Genomic DNA, 27131 nt, shown 5'->3' with positions numbered 1-27131 from the left:
AAGAAACATTGTACAAACAGTTGAGCGTTTGGTCATAAAAATGAAAAGAAGTTATGTAATAGACATTATGTATTATTACCTCCGCCAAGGAGGTTATGTTTTTGCCAGGGTTTGTTTGTCTGTCTGTTTGTCTGTCCGTTAGTGTGCAACATAACTCAAAAAGTTATGGACAGATTTTGATGAAATTTTCAGGGTTTGTTGGAAATGGGATAAGGAAGAAATGATTAAATTTTGGTGGTGATCGGGGTTGGGGGGGCCCACGGGGGGGGGCCACTGATCAGCCTTGGCGGAGGTCTGCGCTCTCCGAGTGCTTCTAGTTTTTAATAGGGGTTTTATTTTTAAAAAATGTACTCCGTGTACTTTGTAATGTGTGCAAAATGTCCAATATCCACAATATAATGCAGCAAAACCTGTTTTAAAATGTGAGGGGGTGAAAAAAAAAAAAAAAAAAAGTCATTGACCTGCCTGGGGCTTGAACTCATGCCTCCTATACAATAGACCACTGCTCTACCCACTAGTTTATTGTCATACACACATAGCACTGCACTAGGAAGCCTTATATAGGGATTTTGTCATTGTGAAAAGTGAAAGTAAACATAGTCTTCAAAAAAATCGCCATTATTCCATAACCGTAGGCCGTATCCGAAAAATTCTTTCACTTTTGGATTCTGCAGACTTGTGGGATTTTAATGAGGTATAACTTTCTTGTCAAAAGTCTGAAATGAATAAGCAGTAATTGCAGAAACGTAGAGTAACTTTCAAAGGCAGATTGCCAACTTCCTATTGGAGTTACCTCATGAGTATCAGTGATTTGTCGGGCTCAATCAGACCAACATTTTGGCATTTGTTTCATGTTTCTGTGACATTCCTACTGGCCGCTAGGGCTGATTTTGTGTGTTTTTTAGGACAAAGGTGGCGCTACAGAGTCCATTTTGGCACCCGAGGGGTTAATTTTGATATTATATGAAAGTGATCACCAGCCATGACATACATGGCAAATTTGGTGAGTTTTGGAGCATGTTAAGGGGGTCAAATGGCAGTCTAAAGTGGAAAAAGTATGAAAATAAACAAATTGCTATAAATCAATAACCGAACATCATATCTCAAAAATTTTTGCATGTGAGAGTTGTGCTGAGTCCCGTGAACGGATAGATATGTCACATGTGGGGAAAAACTCCAAAGTGAAAAATGAGTTCCAAACATCTCAACTTTGCGGGCTTCTAAAAAAAAAAACTAAGACAGTTCTAGAAAAAGTACGAGATCACTTTTTTGCTGATTGGCCTCATCCACCAGCATATAAGCTGGGTCTAACCACCAGACCAGTGCCAGAAGATTTCATGGTATGGACTCGTCAGTAAATTTAGTTTCAAAGTTCTCCAAACTACTGTTTGTGGACCTTTGCTTTGGCATCACCAGCGCTTTTTGTTTCTTCTTGTTTGACAATAAATCCTCGAGTGAACTCTGTTTTCAACCTCTGCATTTTGGGTCCTAAAACCCAGAGCCCTATAAAGAGAGTTATGACATGCTTTGATGTTGCCGCTCCGGTGATCACGCGGTTCATGTAAGCCTGAATAGGTCTGAACGAACTAAGTGCTCCCACGTTATTTAATGGGAGAAACAGCAGTTAGCCTGGTAAATCACAAAATAAACCACACACAACTGTTGTGTTACTACCGTATGTACTGGTGTGTGTGTCACACTTTTGAGTAGTGGGGTTGACCACTGAAAGGACTGCATTTATTACTTTGAAAACTTAAATTTTGGGGGGAAAGGTTGGTGTTAGCTTGGGTAGGCTACTTGCGTGAGTGGTGCCAACTTTACAAGTTAATATATTCTGCAACTGTGCTGTACTCGTAAGGAGATGGACAGTTTACCATTTTTAAGTTTTACTATTATAGGATTGTGGTACAAGCAGAAAACAGTGGTTAGCTGTGAACACTGTGTGCCTAGCAAGCTCTGCTCTGATAACACACACAATACAACATTAACCAGCTGATAGCATAGCAGCTAACTTAGCATGTTAGCATTAGCACGGATGGTAAACTCATTAAAAACTCAACATTAGCAAACTCAAACTCAACAGTATCCTTATAAGATGAGTCAGATCTTACAAATGCCAAGTGACAGAAGTTTCCCTTCCTTTAACTCATAAATAATAACTTTAATGACCTTTTGTTGGCAGAGCTCAGCTCTACAGCAACTCTCCTCCTAATTAGCGCATTGCCTCAGCTGACAAACATAACCAAACACCATCAGATTCAGCAAAACAACTAAAATGAAACCCATCAAGAACAAGATTTGTACTAAAATTACCTTATCATAAAAACTCCATAATTTGTTGTTATAGTGGTTCAATCTCAAGAGGTGGCCAAGTAAGCTAGCGAACTACAGGGCTACAGCTGACAATCGAACGTAACAGGTGTTTAAGATATAAATTTGTACAAACCTAACCCTAACCAAAGACAACTGAATTTACAACATAAATGTCTGCTCATACAGGAAATACGCTAGATAATTTAAAAGATGGCGATATCTTATTAAGTTACCACTGGAGTTGCTAGATCAGTTGCAATAGAAATGAATGCCTTCCGACGGCGTTACACTTAATGTTTGGAACTATTGGCCCCTCCATGACCCGGAAGAAGGTGCACATTTCTTTGACAACAGGAGTATATGGAAGTGTCGCGACTCTGATGCATATCGAGGACTCTGCTAAAACCATCTACTTCGGCTTCACCCATAACAGCTGATATGTATAGTAGTATACAGTGAGGAACATTTTTCTACCTTTCAGCAGGCCCAACAATTATCTGTGAGCAGTAAACTATTACCGTGGCCGTGGCTTAGGAGGTAGAGTGGGTCATCCAATAACTGAATTCTTGGTGGTTGGAATCCTGCTCTGTCCTAGTCATGTGCCTTTGTGTCTTTTGGCAAGACACTTCACCCACCGTGCCTCCAGTGTCACTCAAACTGGCGTATGAATTTTTGGTGGTAGTCAGAGAGGCCGTTGGCATGTATTGGCAGCCACGCTTCCATCAGCCTGCCCCCGGACAGCTGTGGCTACAAACATAGTTTACCAACACCAGAGTTTGAATGTGAGAGTGAATGAATGGCAGATCCATTGTATGCGCTTTGAGTATGTGTTAATAGAAAAGTGCTATATAAATCTATTCCATCATTATTACTACTATTAAAGTTATACCATATGATGTGGCATTTTTACACATTTCTTTTGTCATCTTAAAATGCTCCTAATAAGTGTGTGTCAAACTAAAATGTAAAAGAAATCCACCAGGTTTCGAAACTCAAAAATGTTTAATTCTCATATATTTCCGATAAAAGTCTGACCAATCATTTTATACGGTCCAATAATTGGCCAAGCCTGGCTGAGCCTCCTGGCAGTTATCCATTACCGCCGTCCTGCATCAAATACCGGTACCTCTGAATCTGACGTTTCACTCGCACTGCTTCTCTGTCACTGACCGCAGTCTCTTGTCTAGGGATGTGAATGGTTAGGACTCAAATGCACAGTGTGGAAGGGAAAAAAATGGATTTATTAACAGAAACAACAACCAAGGGGAACAAACAGAACAACCTGACTGCAGCAGTCAGAGTTTGATGAATGAAGGATGGAGATAAGGTGTACATGACTTCACAGACAGGTCCACAAAAAGCTCATTTTTTATGACTCTGCATACACGTACATGGTGTCACACAATGTAGGAAGATGTAAGATGATAAATGTATGGACTATGAAGCCTCAAATGTCCACGGAAAATTTGCGGAGTCCGCACGCTCACAGTGCGTGCACCCATCACCTGGACACCTCATCGCCCAGCTGATGAGGTGCAGTGAAGACAATGAACCAGCACTGCACAGACCGGACCCTTAAATACAGCGTCTCCTGATGAAACAGGAGCTGCTGCTGTGCAACAGGTGAATGTTGTGTCTGATTGCTGAGGGAGGGGTCCACGGACACGCCAAAGCAGACCGGACCTCCGCCTCCACCCCCACTTCCACCACATACATCAGGTGAGAGGAGGGGGGCATCAGAGCTCAGGCAGGGGGAAGCGGGTGGGGCTTTGGAGGGAGGTGGGTTGTTCATGTTCAAATTTTTATGAAGTGCTGTGTGAAATGCCGGATCAGTAGGTATAGCTTTAATAGTGAGTCTTAACATTAGATCTACAGGGTATCTGCTGGTTTAAGGAAGTTGAATTTAAGACCTGTTAAGACCTTTTTTAAGGCCACTTTAATCAAATTTACAAACTTTCATCTGCAAAATGGCAAAAAGTATGACCACATTGCAAATAGTTTTGTCCACATATTTAATGGAACTGAAAAATAACAAACATCAAGATCACAACTCTGAAGGCAGAACACAGGCAACTTGTAACACTGAAAGATCTGACAATCTTTCAAACAAATATGAAAAAGTGCTAGTAGCATTTGACAAAAACAAATATTACAGATCATTACACAACAACATCAGTAACCTGAATATAGGGGCTCTCCCATGCTCTCCACACTCCAATAATTATGGCATGGATCTGAGTTCTGTAGCCTTTCTCTCCAGCTCTGCTTCCACCCGTTTTAATTCACACAGTTTTTCTTTGTACCTCTTCCTCAGCGTGTTTGATTTTGTGATGAACTGGGCCATTAAGGTTCCAGCCTTTCCTTCAGCTTTTTCTGCAACCTGATCAGCATCCCTGTGTTGGCTGGTGGATACCTGGATCAGAGTTTGCCTTGAACCGGTCTTAACCATGCTGCAAATGTCAGTTTATCCATCCAGCTAAGATTAAATTTACATTTTCTCATGACTGACGTTGCCAATAGCTACTGAAGTACAAGCCGTTAACATGTATACCTGAAAGTATGGCCCCCTCCCTACAGCCAAATGATTGCTGTTGGTTCCACTCTGTTGTGCTAATATGCAGAGCAGTAAATTACAAATTCGCCAAATTCTTTACAAAGATTTCACTGTACAATGTAAGAAAATATTGCAATTTTGTTTATTGTGTTTGTGGCATTTTTAAGACCTCTGAAAGGCGAACTTATGGATTAATTGTCATTTTAAGAATAATTAAAGCCTTAATTGTGGACAAACAAATTTAAGACTTTTTAAGGACCACGCAGACACCCAGATCTAGTCGAAGTGTCAATAAATTCAAGTAATAAAAGAGGTTTTGCTTATCCCATACAAATGCACTGCATGAAATACAAGTGAATAAGGCTCACGTACACTTGTAAACTAAACTACCACCTAAAAGCTGGAAATAAGTAAATATAATTGTCTTCTTATTTTAACTGATGCTTGTTGCTTCATCTCACTCAGCAACTAAAATTTGCTTAAATATTCTGTTACTAAGACCAATTGAAACAGTTGCGGCAGCACAAATAGACAATCCTTATGAGTCAAAATACACTGTTATTCTCATAGGGTATTATAACAGAAATCTGCACAGAGGCTATTAAGAGGTCTCTGAGCTGTGCTGGGTTTGGCTTGGTCTTACAGGCAGCTATATATACTCTGAAATGTGAGCAGATAAGAGACTGCTGATGTCTGTGAGAGCCACACTGACGCCTTTGCCCTCCCTGTGCAGCTCACTATCTGCCAAGCCGTTTCACATAAAAACTACGTTCATCTCCTCAGCTATTCTGACAAGCCATAGTTGAGCCTCTTCCAGGCCTCGCTAGCTGCCAGTCAGACTCCATTCAGTGTCTTTGTTGAGCCCCAAGCCCAGTCAAATGGTCAGCAGTACTACTGTGACTAGTGCGTGAAGGAAAGTGCGCAACTAAATAGAGCCAAGGAGCCACCTGAAAATTATGTTCAATTTTTCATAAAAGCATTTAACAGTATATTTGTCCAACATACCATACAAACTCCATAAATTGTTCAGGCAATAGTAAATTTAGTGACATGAGAAAGAAATCACAGTATCCAACAACACTCACTTTATACACTCGTGTCTGTTGTATGTTCACTGTGGTGAGTTTAAAAAAGCTCATCTTTTGGGTTATTTACCCGGACAATACAGTGGATTTGTATAGAGTAAAACATAACAATATTACATTTCCTCTTAGCAACTTAGCATGAAAAATACAAGGTTGCTTCAAAAATGTATTTCATAAACAAGTTTGTCTCACAATGTCACCAAATTAATAAATTCTGTCTTATCTCAGTAACAACCAATGCAGCACAGTCTTCATTAATGCAGATTGGACTCCTAAAAAACTTGACCATATATTTCCAATATTGTAATGAAAATTTTGTCCAACCTTTGGCTTCTTCCATATACTAAATGCCTGGTTTTGAAAGTTCATTGAAATTTTAAGTTTCTATCAAAAGTAGAGACAAAAAACTTGACCAAAAACTTAGCAACAATCGTCTGTGTAGAGCTCCTAAGATGAATAACATAAAATATAAAACAGATAGAATGCACTTCAACCAGTGGTGGCCCATAATGGCCAGCAAGGCCATCTCTGATGGCCTAAACACAATCAGAAACACTGACCTACATTTACAACCTAAACTGTAATATTTGTTCCATGAAATGTTATCAATTTATTACCAATAAATTATTCTCTTCATTTCTTAGCATTTGTCTTGGCTGTACTGCCTCCAGTATGTGTATGTGGATGTAAAATATTTTGTCCAATCAGATTTCAGTCTCTGTGTGCTGCCAGGGTTAATCTAATCTGCCCAGAGATTTCAAAATCAGTAGTGCTGGCCGATGTAACTTAAACTGTATAGCACTGGGACTGTTTCTTTCACCAATCAGATTTCAATTTTGCTTCACAGGGCCAGCTCGGTGGCCCACAATGTTGCCAGCATTTGTCCCTCCTCTGATTGGATGGTAAGAGCAAAACTATTATTTGATATAGCTGTGGCAATATTCTTTTTGATTCATCCCAATAAAGCTCATTTGAATTGAACTGAACTATTAATACATTTGAGGCAGATTTTTTTTTACAGCCACAATGACTAACGGAGGAGAGGAAAATGATTTGGTCTTGGACTAGGGATGTAAACAATTAATCGGCTAATGATTAATTGTCTACATGAATTTGCTCGATTAAATTATTAATTGTCGGTTAATTGCCCTTGTCCACCTGTCCACACCTGTTCGAGGGCTGCCAGGTTTGTCCGCGCTGCGATGCCATGGCTGGGATGGCTGGTCATTGAACCAAGATCAGGCATTGATGAGTAAGAATGTCTTTATGGACATGGTGGAGCCAAACACAGACCGGCCCATCTGTTTGTGGGAGTGGTGCACCCCAGACAAAATACATGCACAAATGCGTGGTCAGTGTTGGATCGGAGTGTTTTCCCTGGAGGTTGGTCTAGTCCACGGTCAGTGAGACAGAAGTTGAAAACACCCTCCAGACTCCTGATCCGGGCCACAGGTATGTCGAACATTATGTCTTGAAGTCATCCCGGTGGCCACGGGAAAAAGCGGGGTGGGGGGGGCAGTTAAAGTTTGTGAAGCTTCAGGAGGTAGGGAAAACATGAGTGGATCGTACTTAAAACTCTATTTTCAAGAAAATTTGACCATTGTGAGGAGAGGACGGCTAAACTCAGCACTAGCTAGCTTGTTGAGCGGACATTCTCTGCCCTTAAGAGAATAGAAACTTATGCCAGGAATACGACTTGACCGAAGTGACTCACAGCCTTGGCCTCCATGGCCATAGAAAAGGACTTATAGACAGGTCCAGGCCAGGAAAAAACTGCCAATTCTTCCAGTCAAGGTTTTCTCATTGGATTCTGGTACTTTGAGACATGCTCTTCAAAATAACCTCTGGGGCTGTCTTGAATTTTGCCTCAAATTCAGTATGGCTCCCAAAATTCCAATATTGCCATCAAAGTCCTTAAAATGTTATCTGGAAGAAGCCTATTAGGTGAAATGCTAATTTTTTTTCCCACTAATTTGTAATGATAATAGTCAGTAAACATGACCCAATTTTGGTCTGGGGGAGATATGGCTATAAATCTGGTGTCTATTCCTAGGTTTTCAGGGGTGAGAAACCCAAATATGCCATCAGATTCAAAATTAGGTCAGTAGCTCATGATGTAAATTCATGATGGCCGCCAATGGCGATGTCTGTGATTTGTTTGTTGGTGTTTCTCATGTTCTTCAACAGTTATAAAAACCATTCTAGGGACTAGATACAGGTTTCAGTGTCAAGGAATATGTTTATCTACTTTTAAGGCTACGTTCACACTGCAGGCCTTAATGCCCAATTCCGATTTATTGCTTAATTGTGATTTTTTGTTTGGCTGTTCACATTATAATTTTTTAAATGTGGCCTGTCTATGGATTTGCTGGGTGAACAACTCACACTCCTGAAGTGACCTGCATGCGCAGTTGATCATTAATGACATCACGCACACAACAGTGTTTATGGAAGTGAACATGGCGGCAACCAGTGTAATTTATGGTCTAATGTTAAAAACAATGTGTAGCGGCAGCCGGTAAATTTGTGATATTAAACAGGAGGAAGATTAGAAAGAAAATGACTATTTCAATGATGTCTCTATGCGGAGCAATAGCTGCAACATCCATACGGAGGAGTATGTGGATGTGGTGTTGGAGCCAGGAGTGGTGGGATCAGGATGTGAAGGGTTTCACAGAGCAGGAGTTCTTCCAGAACTTCAGAATGTCACGGAATACCTTTCACCACATTTGTCAGCGCCTCGCCTCGAAAGTCTCAAGGCGAGACACATCCTTCAGGAGACCCGTCTCATTGAAAAAGCAAGTAGAAGTGGGGCTATATTGGTTAGCAATGGGGGTGGGTTACTGCACCTTGGTCAACCTGTTTGGCATCACGAAGTCCTGTGTCTGTGTAATGTGTGTCATGACACCTAATGATGTCAAAGTCGCATTCAATGCGACCTGGCTGTTCAGATTGCAGTCACATTTTTAAAAAATACGATATTAGGGATGCACCGATACCACTTTTTTCCAGACCGAGTACAAGTACTTACATTTGAGTACTTGCCAATAGCGAGTACTGATATGAGTACTTAATAATACCATTACAGTTCTTAGTTACTTTTGAAAATCTGCTTTATTGTTGTTGTCATTAGTCTGACTGGAACAAAGTGCTGCTACTGACATTTAATGTATTGGGATGAGCGTTTCTCAATCAATCCACCAAGGGGCGCCACTCTTAATTAACCATACTAGACAAATACCACAAACAAAAGTAAAGTTTTTTGAGAAGAAGAAGAAAGTCAGTAACAACAAACATGGAGACGACAGAGGTAACACTAATGTGGATACTAATGTTGCAGCGTTTTCGCTGGTAAGATTTAAAAGCAAAGCCTCAGGAGGTAAGGAAAAAATAAATGAGCGATAAGTTTTGTTTTCACTTCCGCTGGCGGCGATCTGCACCCCTCCGTACCCCCATAATATTATAAGTAGAATGGAAACTGGCCCAGCCCTGGGTAGATGCCATAAATATATCAGTAGTTTTTCGCTAACTCACACAGTTGCTCTTTGAACAGATCCTCTACCTCCACGGGTCCCGGTGGTATTGGGTACACATCCGCGAGCACCTGGAAAACGGATGAAATATACGCAGAGGATGGACAGAACGCTCCATCCGTATTTGTCTGTGTCTTTAACATTACTTGCAGTCAGCGTTACTTTTATCACTGTCATTTATTTTGAAAAATCTTCACACTCCCCACACATTATTCCACCACCACGTACCTACTGAACTGCGAATGTCACGCTGCCGTAAGTAGTATCAGTGCGGTTATATTGGATTGCTTTTACAAGTACGAATACAAGTACACACGCTGAGTGTCAGAGCCGATGCCCGATACTGGTATCGGAATCGGTGTATCCCTATCTGATATGTATCAGATGATTCAGTACCACATTTAAAAGTAGCCCATATCTGATTTGAAAAGATCAGATTCCATGTGACTTGTAGTGTGGACACTGTCATGAAAGAATCTGAGCTGAGTCACACAGGGGGCAAAAAATTGGATTAAGGCCACATTTGCCTGCAGTCTGAACATAGCCTTACAGTCATATAGTCACTTTCTGTCTCATGAAGCACAGGTCCCTGAACCAAATTGATTGAAAAAGTGTGGCTGTCTTATTTGGCCGAACAGTGTTTGAGAGTCCAAAAGGCTCCATAGACATTACTGAATTTTCTCCTTATTCACTGATAAAAAATAAATGATGAAATTTCCAACAGTGAGTCTAGTGACTAGCATCTCATACATCTTAAGACATTTGTGAAATGGATTCGTGTCAGTGAATAAGGAGAAAATTCAGTATCTGTATGGAGCCTTTCGGACTCTCAAACACTGTTCGGCCAAACAAGACAGCCATGCTTTTTCAATCAATTTGGTTCAGGGACCCGTGTTTCATGATACAGAAAGTGACTATACTGACTGTAAAACCTGTATCTAGTCCCTAGAATTGTATTTATAACTGTTGTAGCACATGAGAAACACCAATAAGCAGATCACAGACATTGCCATTGGTGGCCATCTTGAATTTCCATCATGAACTACTGACCTAATTTTGAATCTGATGGCATATTTGGATTTTTCACCCCTGAAAAACTAGGGATAGACATGAAATTCACAGCCATATCGCCAACAGACCAGGAGATATAGCTATTTTCCAAAAAGTATGGTGGGCCCAGCAACCATATTGGCTTACTGCTGAGGCATCCAACAAATTGGGTCATGTTTACTGGCTATTATCATTATAAATTATTGAAAAAAAATTCAGCATTTCACCTAATAGGCTTCTTCTAGATAACATTTTAGGTATTTTGGTGGTCATATTGGAATTCTGATGGCAGTATTGAATTTGAGGCAAAATTCAAGACGGCCCCAGAGGTTATTTTGAAGAGCATGTCTCAAAGTACCAGAATCCAATGAGAAAACCTTGACTAGAAAACTGGCAGTTTTTTCCTGGCCTGGACCTGTCTTAGGGCTGCACGATTAATCGATTTTAAATCAAAATCGAATTTTTTAATTAGGACGATTTTTAAAAAAGGGAAATCGTAAAATCGATTTTATCTCTCTCGTGCCTGCGGGCCACGCGCTTGCGGGCTACCGTAGGCTCCTCCTCCTATCAGTGACAGCGGTCTGTCACAGAAGTCCGTGTAATGACCGGACTTTAAATGTGTTAATGAGCCCGCAGTACTTATAGCAATGTAAGCCAGGGCTTCACGCACAGATCCTGCAACTGAAATATAACTGCATGCGGATCACTCATCTTCCGTTGTCCCGGATCCGTACCGTACTGTCTTCTTCCGAACCGGGTCCGGGTCTCGGGGTCATCAGCCTCAGCAGAGGAGCCCAGACAGCCCTGTGCCCACACACATCCACCAGCTCCACAGATAGAATCCCTCCAGCGTGTCCTGGGTCGGTCTGTTCCATGCACGGATCCCCCAGTTTAAATAGAACCCATCGGGATCACTCATATTACCTGTTCCACGCACACACGCACGACTGATATCTGTCACTGACTTACACTGGTATCACTTCTGTGGCCCAGATACCCAGAAAAGAGAGAGAATGAATAAATAAATAAATAAATAAATACATACATACATACATACATACATACATACATAAATAAATAAATAAATACAGGGTGGGGAAGCAAAATTTACAATATTTTGAGGCAGAGATTGAAAGACAGTGTATGACCAATTAGTTTATTGAAAGTCATGAGAATTTAAATCTTCAAATCATATTTTACTGCATTTCTAACGGTCTTGTTGTCTACCTCAAGCTCAATTGCCATTTTTCTCATGGATTTGGTTGGATCCTTTAGGATTTTGGATTTGAGAGCTTTAATAAAAGCTTTTGTAAAAGTTTTTGTTGCTTCCTCCACTTCCAGACTTTCTCGTAATAGTTTTGCTCATAGTCATTCTCTTCTTTACATTATAAACAGTCTTTATGGACACTCCAACTATTTTTGAAATCTCCTTTGGTGTGACGAGTGCATTCAGCAAATCACACACTCTTTGACGTTTGCTTTCCTGATTACTCATATGGGCAAAAGTTTCTGAAAAGGTATGGATAATAGTGTTAGGTATGATTATGACATCAATATATGTTTGGTTTCAAAACAATTGACGTAGTGCCTGCTGAGAAAAAACAACTAAATGTTCATTGTAAATTTTGCTTCCCCACCCTGTATATATAATTATTAATTTAGTCCTCTTACTTGCTAAATTTTTCATTCAGAAATGTAAGTTCTATAACACAAAACCAAATATTATTTATTTTTTGAAAGATGTTGAACTTTATTTAAAGCTGTTAGATAAATCTGGAAACAAAAAGGCTCTAAAAACCATAAGTATTTCCTCTGATTTGGACATTGTATTGTAGTGTATTCCTCCTGGCAAACTTATGTTATTTTCTTGTTGTATACATTGTTTGTATACGCTACTTCATTCAATAAAGATTTAATTAAGAAAAAATAAACTTCTGTGGGTTCATCACATGATACCATCTCAGATTTGAGGGCTGCTCACGAAAACGACATGCTGACTTCTGTTGTCTTTTGTAGTTCTATCCAAAAATCAAAATCGAAAATCGAGTTTTTAGAGGAAAAAATCGGGATTTTTTTTTTGCCAAAATCGTGCAGCCCTAACCTGTTTATTATGGATGGAACTGAAATGCACAGATCACCTCTATGACAGTCATGGAAGTTTTCCTGTGCAAAGAAAGGAAGATGGATTTTGTATATAAATAATGAGCATCTCTGGTGAGTATGATGTTTTTTATAATAATAATAATAATAATAATAATAATAATAATAATAATAATAATGGATTAGATTTCTATAGCACTTTTCAAGGCACCCAATGCACTTTACATCATTGATCCATTATTCATTCGCTCACACATTCACACTGTGGTGGTGGTAATATATGTGCGTAGCCGCAGCTGCCCCTGGGCAGGCTGACAGAAGCGTGGCTGCAAATTCGTGCCAAACAGCACCTCAGACCACCACCACCATGAACATTCACAGGCATTCATACACCAGTGTGAGTGACACTAGAGGCAAGGTGGGTGAAGTGTCTTGCCCAAGGACAATATGGCACATGACTAGGACAGAGCGAGATCTGAACTGTTCAGTTATTGGACGACCCACTCCTAAGCTGGCTCCTAAGCCGTGGCCACCCCTAATTATTATTTAAATTGTTTATGTTTTTGTCATGTTGTTCAATAAATATTGATTCTGAACTGCTCTGGAAGATGTACATGGCACAGTTGCAGTTGTAGTGTAGAGGTCTGGAGTTGTCTTAACTGCGTTTCTTGCTTTAGTAAAAATGGTATTCACCCTCAATCGGTGAAATGCTTCTTTTTCTCTCTGTAATACCATGCCTTGATACTTTGTATTTTTTTTTATAGTATTGATAGTTTTATATTTGTGACACCATAGTGGTGTTATTAAGAGGTGGATTAAATCAAATGAGTCCCCATTGAAGGCCCGGGTACTAAATGCATGGCCCAACACTGACTTCAACAATGTTAGTTGTTCTCATAAAAATATGAAAAATGCTGCTTTTGTGTAAAAGATGCATTGGATTGCACTTTCAGTATATATTGGTGTGGATATGTGTTGATAGTGTAAACATAGGAGGCATATATATTATGTATCTGACTTTATTTCACTGGCACCATTAAAATCATTTAGGAGTGTTGGCTGTGATCTTAATATCCTACTAATACCATAGTCTACATGTCTACATGGCAGTGATACTATAAAGTGAGAGAGAACTGACACATAGCATTAGCATAATCAGTTAAGTCTTTCCTGTGAGTCACTGCTGAGTTAAACAAACAAAACAAAGTTATCTACCTAACTTTTTTGACTGTCATCTAGGATTACCTTTAATTCAATCAAATCAAGGGTCTGCACAGACCTACTCTCAACAGGAATTGGTGGTGAATGGTCAAGTACAATCAAGAGCTCACAAGAGGTGTTCATATAGACCCTAATATTTCACCAATAATCATAAGAATAGTCTAATCAGAATAAAACCACCATGTGAAACCACCTCATTCTAGAGAAACTGGCCCCAGTCAGTCCCTGTTGGCAGGATACTTGAACTGGATTGAGAAAGATGGTATTAACCTTTAGTAATCTATTCACTCTGAAAATATTAGCACCTAATGACCATGTCAACACTTCTCTGACTGGTATAAAAACATTATTCTTTTTGCATATATTTCTCACACACAGGGCTATCATTATGAAATGTGACAACTATTGGCAAGGGACAAATCATGGTGGTTGCAAAACAGAAACTAGGTGACCTTAAAATATATAAAGATTGTTTAACACCTCTAAACAATTAGTTGTTCAAACAGGTCTTTGAAAGATGAATGAAGCTGTAAGTAGTGAATATTTTTCTTTTGCTTGATGTTTCACAGCCAACAAAAACACTAAGAAAAGTTATATTTTGATTCAGTGTTTTGGGTTAACTCTAACCCATGTAAATAATTAAGTTGGAATCTCTAATTATCCATATAAGCTAGCACAGCTAGAGTCAAGCCTGTGCATGTATGTAGCCATATGAATGTAAAATAGTTACCTGCTGTATTTGCAGTGGTATGTATCAGTCCTCACCAGCTGTGATGGTTCTGGGGCAGGTCATCCTACTGTCGCTACCTCACAGTGTGCACAAAGGCTTTGTGACACTGATCACTCCTAAAGGAAATGAAGAGGACAAAGCAGTTCAATAGAAAAGTAAAATAAACTTGCATCTTTTTCTGTTGATTCGGTGATTTATTTTAAGAGACCTGTAACCTGAACGAGAGAAATATTATTAGATCATAGATAACAGAAAGAGCAGCACACAAGAAACATGACATGATATGAAACTGAGATACTGACAGAGACAGCACTTTTTTAAGCCCTGTGTGGTACTGTCTTTCAGCAAACTGTTGGAGTTCACAACATACAACCACGGAACAAAGTGAGCAAACAGGAAACCAGTCAACACTCAACATTATCTGGATTTCATGTCCAGCTATTAAATATTCATGAAGCACCATTAAGCTTGTTTTATCAAGTCCAGAAAACTTGCTTAGATAAAGACAAAGTTGACAGGTCAGCTCTATCCAGCTCCATCGAGGATTTCATTATGCTCTTCTTGCACTTGTTTGCACATTTTCACATCACAACCAGCTCCTATATTTACTTTCACAATCTTACACACAAACGTTAAACTGATGGTACTCCCTACCCTAGAAAGTAGTAAATCTACTCATTGGAGAAACATCCAGAGTATTCTGAAATGTAATTCCCTGTTCATTAATATCGTCTTCTTAGTCAAGATGCAGCCTACACCTGAGCAAACTGCTTGCACCGTCCACACTCAACTGACCGGCAGGTACCTAAAGCTGGCAAAGGAAGAGTAGTGATTAAGCTGGTTCGTAAGAAGCTCACCCTTGTTGTTCTGAGTGGCAAATAGATAGAAAGCAACGGGGTGCAACTTGGGAGGCTGTGGCCCCAGAGTGTGAGAGGATAGTATGAGCACAGCCATCCAGAATGCCACAGATCAAGTTACAGAGCTGGTAAATATAGCAGCCGCCTATGACCTCTACAGGTCATTCAACACTCAGCAGCATTCCAATTTGCTCTTAAAGGACAAGCATTAAGGGTTTTCACAAGCATCAAGTCCTGTAGCCAGAAGGCTGGCCCCTTTCACAAATAAGGGACAAGCTTAAGTGGATCATGACTCATCCACAAGCATCTCAGTAATACAACAAATGGTTCAGATAATCTAAATGGAACCAAATAATTTTAGTTTTTCTACCTAAATGTCTTTGTTGGCTGGCATATTGTTTGCGATTCCACGTAAAAGACATCGTTGATGATTGTAACCTCATGCTTCCATTATTCTATGCACATATATAATTTATATCTTTGTATGGAACATAAAACGATACATACGTCAGTATTCATCACTTGTGCAGGAAAACATTTAGCATTCAGTACAGTATGTGCGCGGGCAATGGAAAAAGACACACATACGGTACTATACCGGTTATCTGTGAGGGGTGTTGCATTTCATGACACAGAGAAGAGGTGAGACGACATTGGCACAGAAGCCATAGTCGATACGCTGTACTCAGCGTCGCCGTTTACAATGGATTATTGTTCACAACAGAAATACCTTATAAAGTATGGGGATGGTGCTATTCCACACGTGATTAGATAACCACTCAGACCACAGGACAGGAGTAACGCTTAGTAATGGAAGTGGGCTAGAATTGACAGCCTGAGGGGGGCGGAGAGGAGATCGAAAAGCCGAAAACTTGCACTAATTCCCGTCGGTTGGAAAAAGCGGAGAACTCGGTGTAAAGTTACGAATACATACTAATAAAGCTACTGTCTCATTTCGCTTGTGCAGTCTTACTCAATGTCCCGCAACGTTAGTTAGTCCAGTAGGAACCATCTCTATGGCTAAAGCGGGCTGTATCTGTCTAGCCAAGTCAGCTGCGATGTTATTACGACAACCTGGAGTAGAAGAAACGTAAGAACAAAACCGGGACCTTTAACAAGCTGGGCACGATTCTTGCATTAAGTGCGAATGATTATAACTAACAGAATAAGACAAAATTAGGTGGACTTAGCCAACTTGCTCACCTGTTATTCAGGGGAGCATTAAGCTAAAGTAAATAGCTGTTTCGCGTTCATAATTTGCGCCGAATATTAAAGCAGCTCCTTGTAACTTCTAAAATGTATTAGAATGCATTCGGTAAGATTACGCAGTCTTTCCTGACACGCTAGTGACTGTCATATTACCAAAGTTTAATAGGAGCTTGGTGTGTCCCGAGGAGGGAGCAGCACCTATCGTGGTTATGGTGAAGCGACGCAACTGCATTCACTCACCCTACAGTTGGAGATCATCCTGATCCGAACAGGCACCGAAACGCCCCCTAAAGTAGCTTCTTTGGCTGGGTCGCGCTTCTTTTACACCATGTCTTCAGTTGCCATGAAGGGTGACCGGCAGCGATGAGTGAAAGTCTTCACCTGCGTGGGTCAAGACAACACTAATATTCAGCCATATCTTAGGTTCGGTTGCAGTTGTAGACTTTCAGCAACCAAGTAACGGTTCTTTTCGCTTTAACAGTGACGTCAGTCCGGTGTCAAAGCTCCTCTCTGATTGGCTTATACTTCTCGGTGAACGTCACGAGCCCAGACAGTGAACCGCCTCCTACACCGTTGTCATGGTGATGAACGTAAACATCAGAGTGCTCTTTCATTGAAAAAAACAAAAAAACAAAAAAACAAATGCCGCATAAAGAGGGAAAGGGAAAGATGAGCACAGCATCCTCAATTCAGTCACCACAAATATTTGTATCACTGCTATTCAGTGCTAAAAATAAAAAAAATAATAAAAATAAAAAATTCAGAAAAGTTGTGGTTTAATACATTACCAGCTGTGATCAGAAGATTTTTGGTCATGAATTTAGAGAATCCTTGAGATTTTTTAACAGATATTATTTTGAGTTTCAAGTTGTTGTATCTGGTTGCTCAATCTAAATTTGAGTGACAGAAGATAGATAAAAAGTTGTCCAGGCTATTTTTGATGCCGCGTAAAAATCCTTAACCAAGAAATAGTTTAAAAATGAAGTTCAAGGACAATCTATCCAGTACATATCTCTGTAAAAAAAAAAAAAATTCTTCTATTATTTACTTTTTATTTTAAAAAGCACAGAAAGATATATTCATCGAATAAATGGATTACATTTATATAGCTGCCTTTGTCCCTCTGTAAACTATACATAAAGCTCCTTCATGTCTCAGATGTTAAAATGACCCTTTTTGTAAGGGTTTTTCAGCTTTTCTGTTGTTTTTGTAAAGACAAGTCTATGACGTTATTGCAATTGTTACATAAACAGAAATAGCTCTGTAACTAAAATTTATGTATGTGTAAAGTTTATGTATGCAACATGATGCAGTTCTTACATTTTACACACTGTCAGTTGTTGTTTGATCTTATGGACATGGGGGAAAAGAGCTGTGTGAGGCTACTTTTTGCATTGCTATAATTCATCAGGTTGTATATTATGCTGTTCTACGGCATTTTAAAATCTTGTTCCACCTACTCCTCAAAAGGTCTCTCCATGACCTTGTAGACTCATAAGATGGTACACAATGACATGCTTTCATATGTCTGCAATTAAATGGAATGTTGTTAAAACTGAAAACAAAGTTTTACATAATTGGTTTACAAATCAGCAGCATAGCGTACTTTTAAATATACTTATATTAACAGTAGCACATAGCCTTCTGAGATGTTTGCATCATCCTGTATAACATAACACTGTATTTTCACTCAGTCTGAAAAAAATGTTTATTCTTATTTCATGTCATATAGATTTACTCCTCGGTTATCTTCAGTGTTTTCTTTCAAAGAGATAGCATTCACGCAGCCCTTTTTGTTGGAGCATTCATACAGGGGTTGGACAAAATAATGGAAACACCTTAAAACATCAACAAAATATAATTTAATATGGTGTAGGTCCGCCTTTTGCGGCAATTACAGCCTTAGTTCTCCGAAGTATTGATTCATACAACTTGTGAATTGTTTCCAAAGGAATTTTAAGCCATTCTTCAGTTAGAATACCCTCCAACTCTTTTAGAGACGATGGCGGTGGAAATCAACGTCTTACTTGAATCTCTAAAACTGACCATAAATGCTCAATAATGTTGAGGTCTGGGGACTGTGCCGGCCATACGAGATGCTCAACTTCATTAGAATGTTCCTCATGCCATTCTTTAACAATTCTAGCTGTATGGATTGGGGCATTATCATCTTGAGGTGAAGGTGTTTACATTATTTTGTCCAACCCCTGTAATTCTGCATCAAGGTACATGAGTCATAAAATCAAACAGCAGTATAACCATCTGTACTACAAAACACATCCAAACCTCTGACAAGGTTCTAAAAATAGAGCTGTTAATGAAACGTGTTACACACTGAGGAGAAAGACTGCCATTTATTACCATTCAGTAATGCATCTTTCACTACATACACTAATACGAGAAAAATGACGCCTGACAGTTCATTCTGGTCCATTTAATACTTCATAAGCTCCTACAAAAAAGGGGTTATGCTCTTACACTTAAATAAATGTGACAGAATATGAAGTCTTGTGTTATATATATTTGAATGAACTGGTGTGTTAAACACAGCTGAAAGCTGGGCATCCTATTCATTCAATCCAACCAAAATCTGCAGCACCATAAGCAAACACAGCTATAGCCATCTTAGAGTTCTGGTGCACTACTTTTAGAGGCAGATGATGACTCAAACAGGGTATTTACTAATACATTGGCAAGTGTCCATTTATTCTCTGAGGTTCCCATTTAAACAGGATGTGCTGGATTAAAGCTGCCAGATGTTTCACATTATGTGTTGAGAATTCAGCTAATGAAAGGGACTGTGTTGCTTTTGAATATGTAAATAAATCTCCTTTTCATCAAGCAAGTCCTCATGTAATATGAGAATATTTCTTTTTTTTCCTAAACAGGTTTTACTTCAATAAATCCTATTTGCAAATTGTGCTCAGTCAAATTTACATCTAGGTTGCTCAGGTGTTTGATAGTTCACCAATAAAATATACTGTTTTTTTAGGCGTACACTTTATGTAGTAAACCTGATTGAATTATCCACCATCAGACACCAGAGCCATCAAATATCTCTTGCTGTACTAGCAGCAATACTTTAATGCCGTTATCTCTGAGTCATGGATGAATTACGTCAGGATCTTAAGACCTGATCAAGACATGATCTTGGTTACCTTAAGACAACATTAGTGTTTTAGTACTGAAGATTATTCTTGGTTTTGAGATTGGTCTCAAGACTATTGTTTGAAAGTCTTGTCTGGGTGTTTGAGAAAGACTTGGAATTTTATTTTAAGACCAGTCCAAACCACAGCTGTAGGGATATCACTAGGTTCCTAATGGATTTTCTGATTAGTCTTTAAGATAAGTTGCTGTGGCTTGAAAAATAACTCTTTAAAGTGTAAAACTTTGCAACTCTTGACTGATATTTCCACTTACTCATTCTGCTACTCTTTGGCAAAAGGAATCATCTCATCCTATACCTTATCAGTCTGTGATATTTGAAACACTTGCTGCATATATTGTCTGGTCTTGGTCATGTCTCAGTCCTGCCTTACCTTGGATGTGGCCTCAGTTTAGGCGGTCTTGACCACAATAATAGATAACCATATAGTTAAATCATTATTACAAGACATAAGCTCATGAGGTAATGGTTAATCAACCTGATTACACAAAAACATAAGGTTGGTTGTTTTCACATTGAGCATAATACTCATCAGACATCAGGAGTGCCATGCCAAAATCATGCAAAAATGGCATCTGGATAACTGTGGCAACTGATCTAAGCAGAAAATGTAGATCAGAATCCCTCAACATGTTAGACTGTACTCAATGTGTTGTATAGGTAGAAACTGCACTATGTCTTTCTGTTTGAGATAATGGCATTAAAAAATAACATCAAGCACAGCTGTTCTCAGTCTCTGTAGCTTTCAACACATTTAACAATCTATAAAATGATAGATAAGTACCTCTCACTCACAACAAGCTGCAGGGTTGATCTGCAATCTACTTTACAGAGGTTGTCAAAAAAAAAAAAAAATTTGTAATTAATAATTGTGGTAAATATAATCACCTACAACATTGATTTGTGGTGTTGGCTGAACACTTCAATAATTTACCTGGCTGTTTCAGATGTTAATCAGAGAAAAGAAGTGCCGCAACATAACAAAGAACCACAAACATTTTGCTGTGGATTACTGTTAGGGTGACCATTTTCCATTAAAGACCCTGAAAAACATTTAAAGATACCCTATGGAGGTTTGTGCCATTCTCACTTTGTTTTGATATTTTAGGTTATTATCAAATGTACAATCTTGATTCGTACGTTTTATTCTGTGCTGAGTTTCAGGATATCATCATTGTCATGGATTACATGCATTTCTATCAACTAGTCAGAGCTGAGCAACATCTTAGTCCAAACTGTGAACACATTTGCGGCATGTTTGTTGTGATTAATTACACACACACACACACACACACACACACACACACACACACACACACACTGCTTGTGAAGCAAAGTAGCTTTTAAGCAGATAAGCTCCACCAATATTTAAACACTCAATAAATAAAGCTAACTTAACTGACTTTGTTGCTTATTTAGTCATAAATGTTTTACAATATTGACAAATAATGTGAAACAAACCTTTCAGGGCCTTCCAGGGCTTCGAACTATTGCATGTTAGACAATAAACAAGACACACAATATAACACAATCAGTCCTCTAAAAAATAACTAAATCAGAATGAATTCAGTTGAAAAGCAGAAATTTACAAGATGACTTCAGATATTTTCCTTGAGTTCCACTGAGTGCATTAATCCATAAATCTAGGGGAGAAATCATGATCACTTCCCCACATACATATCCAATAATAAATAATAAATTAACATGCATAGCAATAAAATCAATCATCCTGCCAAACAACAACATACAACACATTCCCACTTCACACAGATCTCACACTTATAAGCACAGACACTAAACTTCAAGACTTTTGGTCCAGACTTAGACGGTGGCTCCAGCACTGCACTGCTGCCTCAGGGGTGCTGGTTTCTATGGCTGTGGTTCATGCTACACTGACACTGATTCAATACAACTGTGATAGGATTCAAAAACAAGTGCCTCCTTTATTACTCTTTTAAACTCACCGGCTGTGTGTCATTGCTACACTGTCGTACTAACTCCTTAGTGTTAATATATTACACCATCTAATGTTCAAGTATAGCAGTAGTGATGATCAACAAATAAACTATAATAGTCTAACTGATAACTACTTTGGTGTCTACATAGGTTAAAAAACCTGGGTAAAAACAGACCAAGGCAAAGCTCTTGTATAGGATGACATTTCTTTACTGATTGAACTAAATATACAGCCCAAACGGACATTCATTTCTGAGCAGCAATGTAAGTATTTGATTTTGTGGCTTGAAATATGAGCTATTTCCATGACTGTAACACTGTGAGGAACCAACTTCTACAGTAAGTTCTGTGCTATAGGAGATATCAATAGCACAAAACATCCAAAACTGATGTTACTAAAGGTGGAGGCTGTCTAATAATTCAATGTGTATGACGTTATCATAATAATACCTTAATGAGCTATCTTTACTGAAAGTAAACAATTTCTGTTCGAAATGGAGACAGGAGGCAAAATAAGTTAGTTCACTGGATGATGTGTTGTTTTCAAATGTATGGATGTACTAAACATCAGTAAGTGCCTGGTCAAGGGTTTGTAGAACTCTACGTGAAACTGCAAGCAAAGTACATTGATTAAAATCATATGTAAAACTGGTGCAATGTTGTCAAGTGGATGCTATTATCTGAAATGTTTTGGGTAAACTCAGGGATTATGATCAGCCAAAAGCAAATCATTAAACAAGTAAAAAGCAGATGATCTGAATCCAATCAAATGTGCACTTAGATGATATTTCAGCTCTGTACTCCTATGCAGAACATGCAATGGCAGATTGTCTTTTAGCCCACTTGTGCGCTGCTTGGTTGTTTGAGTGTCACTAAGCACCATGTCCACGGAGGTTGGTGGCTTGAGGTGGGGCCTGTAGAGGGCAGCACAACAGTTGTGTGGGCATGTGTGTGAACATCTATTACATGTGTGCATATGCATTTGGTGATAAGAAACACAGTACCATCAGTTCTTTGTGAGTAGAGAAAATAAAAAGAACATACCATAAATAGTATTTGTACAAATGTATATCACCTGTTTGCATTCCATAAAGTGTCTGAAAGAAAAGTGGTGTAACTTTCTTTTATAGAGTGACTCCTGCCTCATCTATTTCCATTTTACATAAGGGTTTAAACTCTGTTTATTTTGCTAAATACATATGCCTGCCTGCCCTTGTTAGCTTTTTGTCAAATGATCTGTATGTGATGCCATTTACAAGGAAAAATAAAATAGTGTTCAAACATCAGCATGGACAGCTGCAGAGTTTAACAGTGATTTAGGCCAGGTTTTTCCTTTAACTCCGGCTGCTCTTCCTGATAACATGTCTAAGGTAAAACTGCAGATGAGAACAATGATGGCTCTCCACTCGTCCATACTGCCTCACCACTAATCAGGGTAGCCTTTGCTGTGACAAGTGGGCAAGCAGGTGGTGTTAAATACTTGCCTGTGCAGGTGCTATGGTACATGCTGTGTACTAAGAGAGACAGAGCTGAAGCAAAGCTATGCTGGTACAGCAGCGACCACTCCTTCACTTAAGCTGTTAGTTGGCTGTGTGTTGCTCTCTTGGCCTGTTTTCCAGTGTGACAGTTTTGTCCATTACCTCCAGTAGATGCCCTCAAATAAAGCTTAAATAAACAAAGACATAATTCTCTTCAGAATGACTGTGTTTCCAGTCAGAGCCCTCCTGCTGAAACTGAAGTCTGCATGATACCTGGTATTTCCATCTTTTCTTTTTTACTCCCTTTATGTCCAAAAAAGTAGGCCAGTGATGCTTTCCCATATATGTTTCCAATTATTTATCAATTAATCAAGAAATAATCCAATTAATTAATCAGTCAACAAGTTCTCAGAAAAGCCAGCTGTTCACTTGGCCTTGGGTACCACAAGTATCTCATCACCATCCTGGATGCTGTAGGAGTGGAGGGCCCTGGTGTTGTACTTCATTTCCTCCGGACCGAAGGCACTGCACTTATCGATGTAATAGAGCCTCATGCTGTTGGTGGACAGCTGGACGACTGTTGTCAGCTGCTTCTTCAGCTCTGCTACTGTTTGGTCCAAGCGAATGCTCAGCTGACAAGACAAAAAAACGGTTTGAAAGTCATGGACCATTGTCTGACTCAGAATAATACTCAAAAGCAGGATGCAGTTAAAAGGTTCTGTGTTGAGTTTCTGATTAGTAAAAGTTGTACTGATGTGTTATGCACAGACAGTAATGCACATATACACATTTGACAGCATAAGGGCAGTGTGATTCACATCCTGCCATTTCTTTCACACTATTGCACTGGTGTGGCACACAGCAACAAACACCACAGAAAACAACAGGGTGCAAATGAACGGAAATGATGTAAAAGTGATTTGATTCAAACATTTGCTGGGTTTGCTATGCCATTATGAGGCTTAAGTGCAGCAATGAAGCTATTTTAAGCATCACCTAATCCAAATGAATGTGAAATCAATGTGGAGAGCATCAAATCTAACTGAAATAGCCTTTCCCAAATGGTTCAATCAGTCAGTCAATCGGATCAATAAAATTGTATTTATATAGCACCAAATCATGACAAAAGTTATCTCATGACACTTTACATATAGAGCTGGTTGAACTAGACTCTCAAGCCAATTTACAGAACCCAACAGAATCCTCCAGGAGCAAACACTTGTGAGTAGTGACAGTGGCAAGGAAAAACTTCCTTTTAACAGACAGAAACCTTGAGCAGACCCTGACTCTTAGAGGATGGCTGTCTGTCTTGACCAGTTGGGGTTAAAGAGAGAGTGTAAAAGAAGAGAAAAAAAAGAGAGAGAGAGATTGAGGGAGAGGGGGAGAGAAGGGAGGAAGTAGGGGGAGACACATGAATGCACAACAAATTGAACTTGAACTGTGGAAAAAGTAGAACAGCTGATGCTAGTATAATTACCAATAGCTAGAACAAATGTCCATAACTGTTAATACTACTACTACAAGTACAAGTATTAACAGTGGATGTACTACTACTGTAACTGTTAGTACAAATAATAGAAACCTCTACCATCTATCTACCTATACAATAAACACAATCACAACAATATGGATAAGTGAGTGATGATGATGAAGGCAGGAGAGAAGAGGAACCACAGCAGCAGATCCAGAGGTGATCCAGGGAAAACCTGTGAGGTGATAAAGTACAGAGACTCTGGGGAAGAAGTCAAGTCAGTAACATGTATTTCTTGGGGTGTAAATAGAAGAGAAGATTAGGAGAGAGAAGGTCAAAAAAGAGGAGGAGCAGAGATGAGGTCAGACAGAAGGAGCAGACAGGAGAGCAGATAGGAGGAGGAGCAGAGAAGAGCTCAGTGTATTATGATGAGTCTCCCAGCAGTCTAAGCCTAGAGCAGCCTGAGCCACCCTAACTATAAGATTCATCAAAACGGAAAGTTTTTAGCCTACTCTTAAATATAGAGAGGGTGTCTGGCTCCCGGACCGAGGCAGGGAGGTGGTTCCACAATAGTGGAGTTTGATAGCTGAAGGTTCTAGCTCCCTGTTTTTGGAGATTCTAGGAACCACCAGTAAGGCTGCATATTCAGAGTGTAGTGCTCTAGATAGATTGTATGGAACTAAAAGCTCTATCAGATAAGTAGGTACCTGACCGTGAAGGGCTTTGTAAGTGAGAAGGAGTATTTTAAAGTCTATCTTGCTTTTAAAGGGAGCGAATGCAGAGAAGCCAACCCAGGAGAAATATGGTCTTTCAATCCTGATTCTAGTCAGTACACGAGCAGCAACATTGTGGATTAATTGAAGGGTCTTTAAAGACTTTTTGGGACAGCCTGAGAAGAGAGAATTACAATAATCTAGTCTGGATGTAATAAAAGCATGAACTAATTTTTCTGCATCATTCTGTGTTAAAATATGCCTAATTTTAGCAATATTACCCAGATGAAAAAAGGCAGTTCTAGAAATCTGTTTTATGTGTGATTTAAATGATAAATTCTGATCAAAAACAATGCCAAGATTCCTCACAGTGGTTTTGGGATCCAGGGTACCACCATCCATGGTGACTACTTCACTGGATCCCTAACAGTTTTTGGGTACAAAGACTTCAGTTTTGTCTGAGTTTAATAGCAAAAAGTTGATGGTTATCTAATCTTTAACATCTTTAATGTACTCCTGTTAGTTACCTGTTAGTTAGCTGACTGGCTTCATCAGGTTTAATAAATATAATTGGGTATCATCAGTGTAACAATGAAAGTTGACAGAGTGTTTCCTTGTTAAGTTACCTAAAGGAAGCATGTATAAGATAAACAGTATTGGTCCAAGAACTGAGCCTTGAGGAACTCCATAACCAACTGTAGTGCACTGAGAGGAATCATTATTAATATTAACAAACTGAAAACGATCTGTTAGATAGGATTTAAACCACATTAATGCAGATCCTTTCATACCAATTGACTGTTCCAATCGTAGAAGGATGTGATGATCAACAGTGTCAAAAGCCACACTAAAGTCTAATAATGCAATCCAATCCAACTTTATTTATAAAGCACTTTAAAATAACCACAGTGGACCAAAGTGCTGTACAGAAGAATAAAAGCACAATGCGAATTAATAAAAGCATTAAAAACATTAAAATCAAATCAAAAAAGTTAAAATATAAAAACAGAAACAAAATGTCAACATTGCACGCATGTTAAAAGGTCAAGGAGAACAAGTGGGTTTAAAGAAGAGATTTAAAAACGGGCAAGGAGGAGGCCTGTCTGATATACAGAGGCAGGTTGTTCCACAGTCTGGGACCAGCAGCAGCAAAGGCCCGATCTCCTCGTAGCTTGCATGTTGTTCTGGGCACCATCAAAAGCAGCTGATCAGCTGATCTGAGAGAGCGAGTGGGAGTATATGTGTGAAGGAGCTCAGAGAGGTAGGGCGGTGCAAGACCATGGAGAGATTTAAAAACAAACAAAAGTATTTTGAAATGGATTCTAAATTGGACAGGCAGCCAATGGACCGATGCTAAAACCGGAGAAATGTGCACATATTTACGAGTGCCAGTTAAAAGACGCGCAGCGGCATTTTGCACTTTTTGAAGACAAGCGATGGAAGACCCACTAATCCCCAAATACAAAGCATTACAATAGTCCAGTTGAGTGGTGATGAAGGCGTGGATTACCGTCTCAAAAGGGTGCTTTGGGATGACAGGCTTCACTTTGGCCAGCTGCCTTAAGTGAAAAAAGCTTGACTTCACGATTGCCTTTACATGACTATGAAGTTTAAAATCAGGTTCCATTTTAACACCCAGGTTTTTGATAACTGGCTTTTTGTACTGAGCCAAATAACCCAGATCTAATGGGGAGA

General features: G+C 39.3%; 2 protein-coding genes across 7 annotated transcripts in view; both read right to left on the bottom strand.

Moving 5' to 3' along the window:
- usp2a (ubiquitin specific peptidase 2a) overlaps positions 1-17113 on the bottom strand; it is a 99438-nt gene extending 82325 nt beyond the window's left edge. The window contains exons 1-2 of the mRNA XM_030151480.1: positions 16893-17113; positions 14587-14702 (exon numbers count right to left, since the gene is read on the bottom strand). The gene's annotated coding sequence lies outside the window, so the exon portion shown is untranslated. The remainder of the gene's footprint in view (positions 1-14586; positions 14703-16892) is intronic.
- A 4853-nt stretch (positions 17114-21966) lies between these two features.
- tbcela (tubulin folding cofactor E-like a) overlaps positions 21967-27131 on the bottom strand; it is a 71031-nt gene continuing 65866 nt past the window's right edge. For 5 of the 6 annotated variants that reach the window (XM_030151472.1, XM_030151475.1, XM_030151473.1 and 2 more), the window contains one exon: positions 21967-23884. In XM_030151472.1, coding sequence (XP_030007332.1) covers positions 23678-23884 — 207 coding nt within the window. In that variant the 3' untranslated portion in view covers positions 21967-23677. The remainder of the gene's footprint in view (positions 23885-27131) is intronic. The other variant, XR_003937056.1, reaches the window with a different exon arrangement.

Source organism: Sphaeramia orbicularis, chromosome 13 (genome assembly GCF_902148855.1).
Source record: "Sphaeramia orbicularis chromosome 13, fSphaOr1.1, whole genome shotgun sequence".
NCBI classification, from domain to species: Eukaryota; Metazoa; Chordata; class Actinopteri; order Kurtiformes; family Apogonidae; genus Sphaeramia; species Sphaeramia orbicularis.
This window is presented reverse-complemented; position numbering and strand designations above follow the sequence as displayed.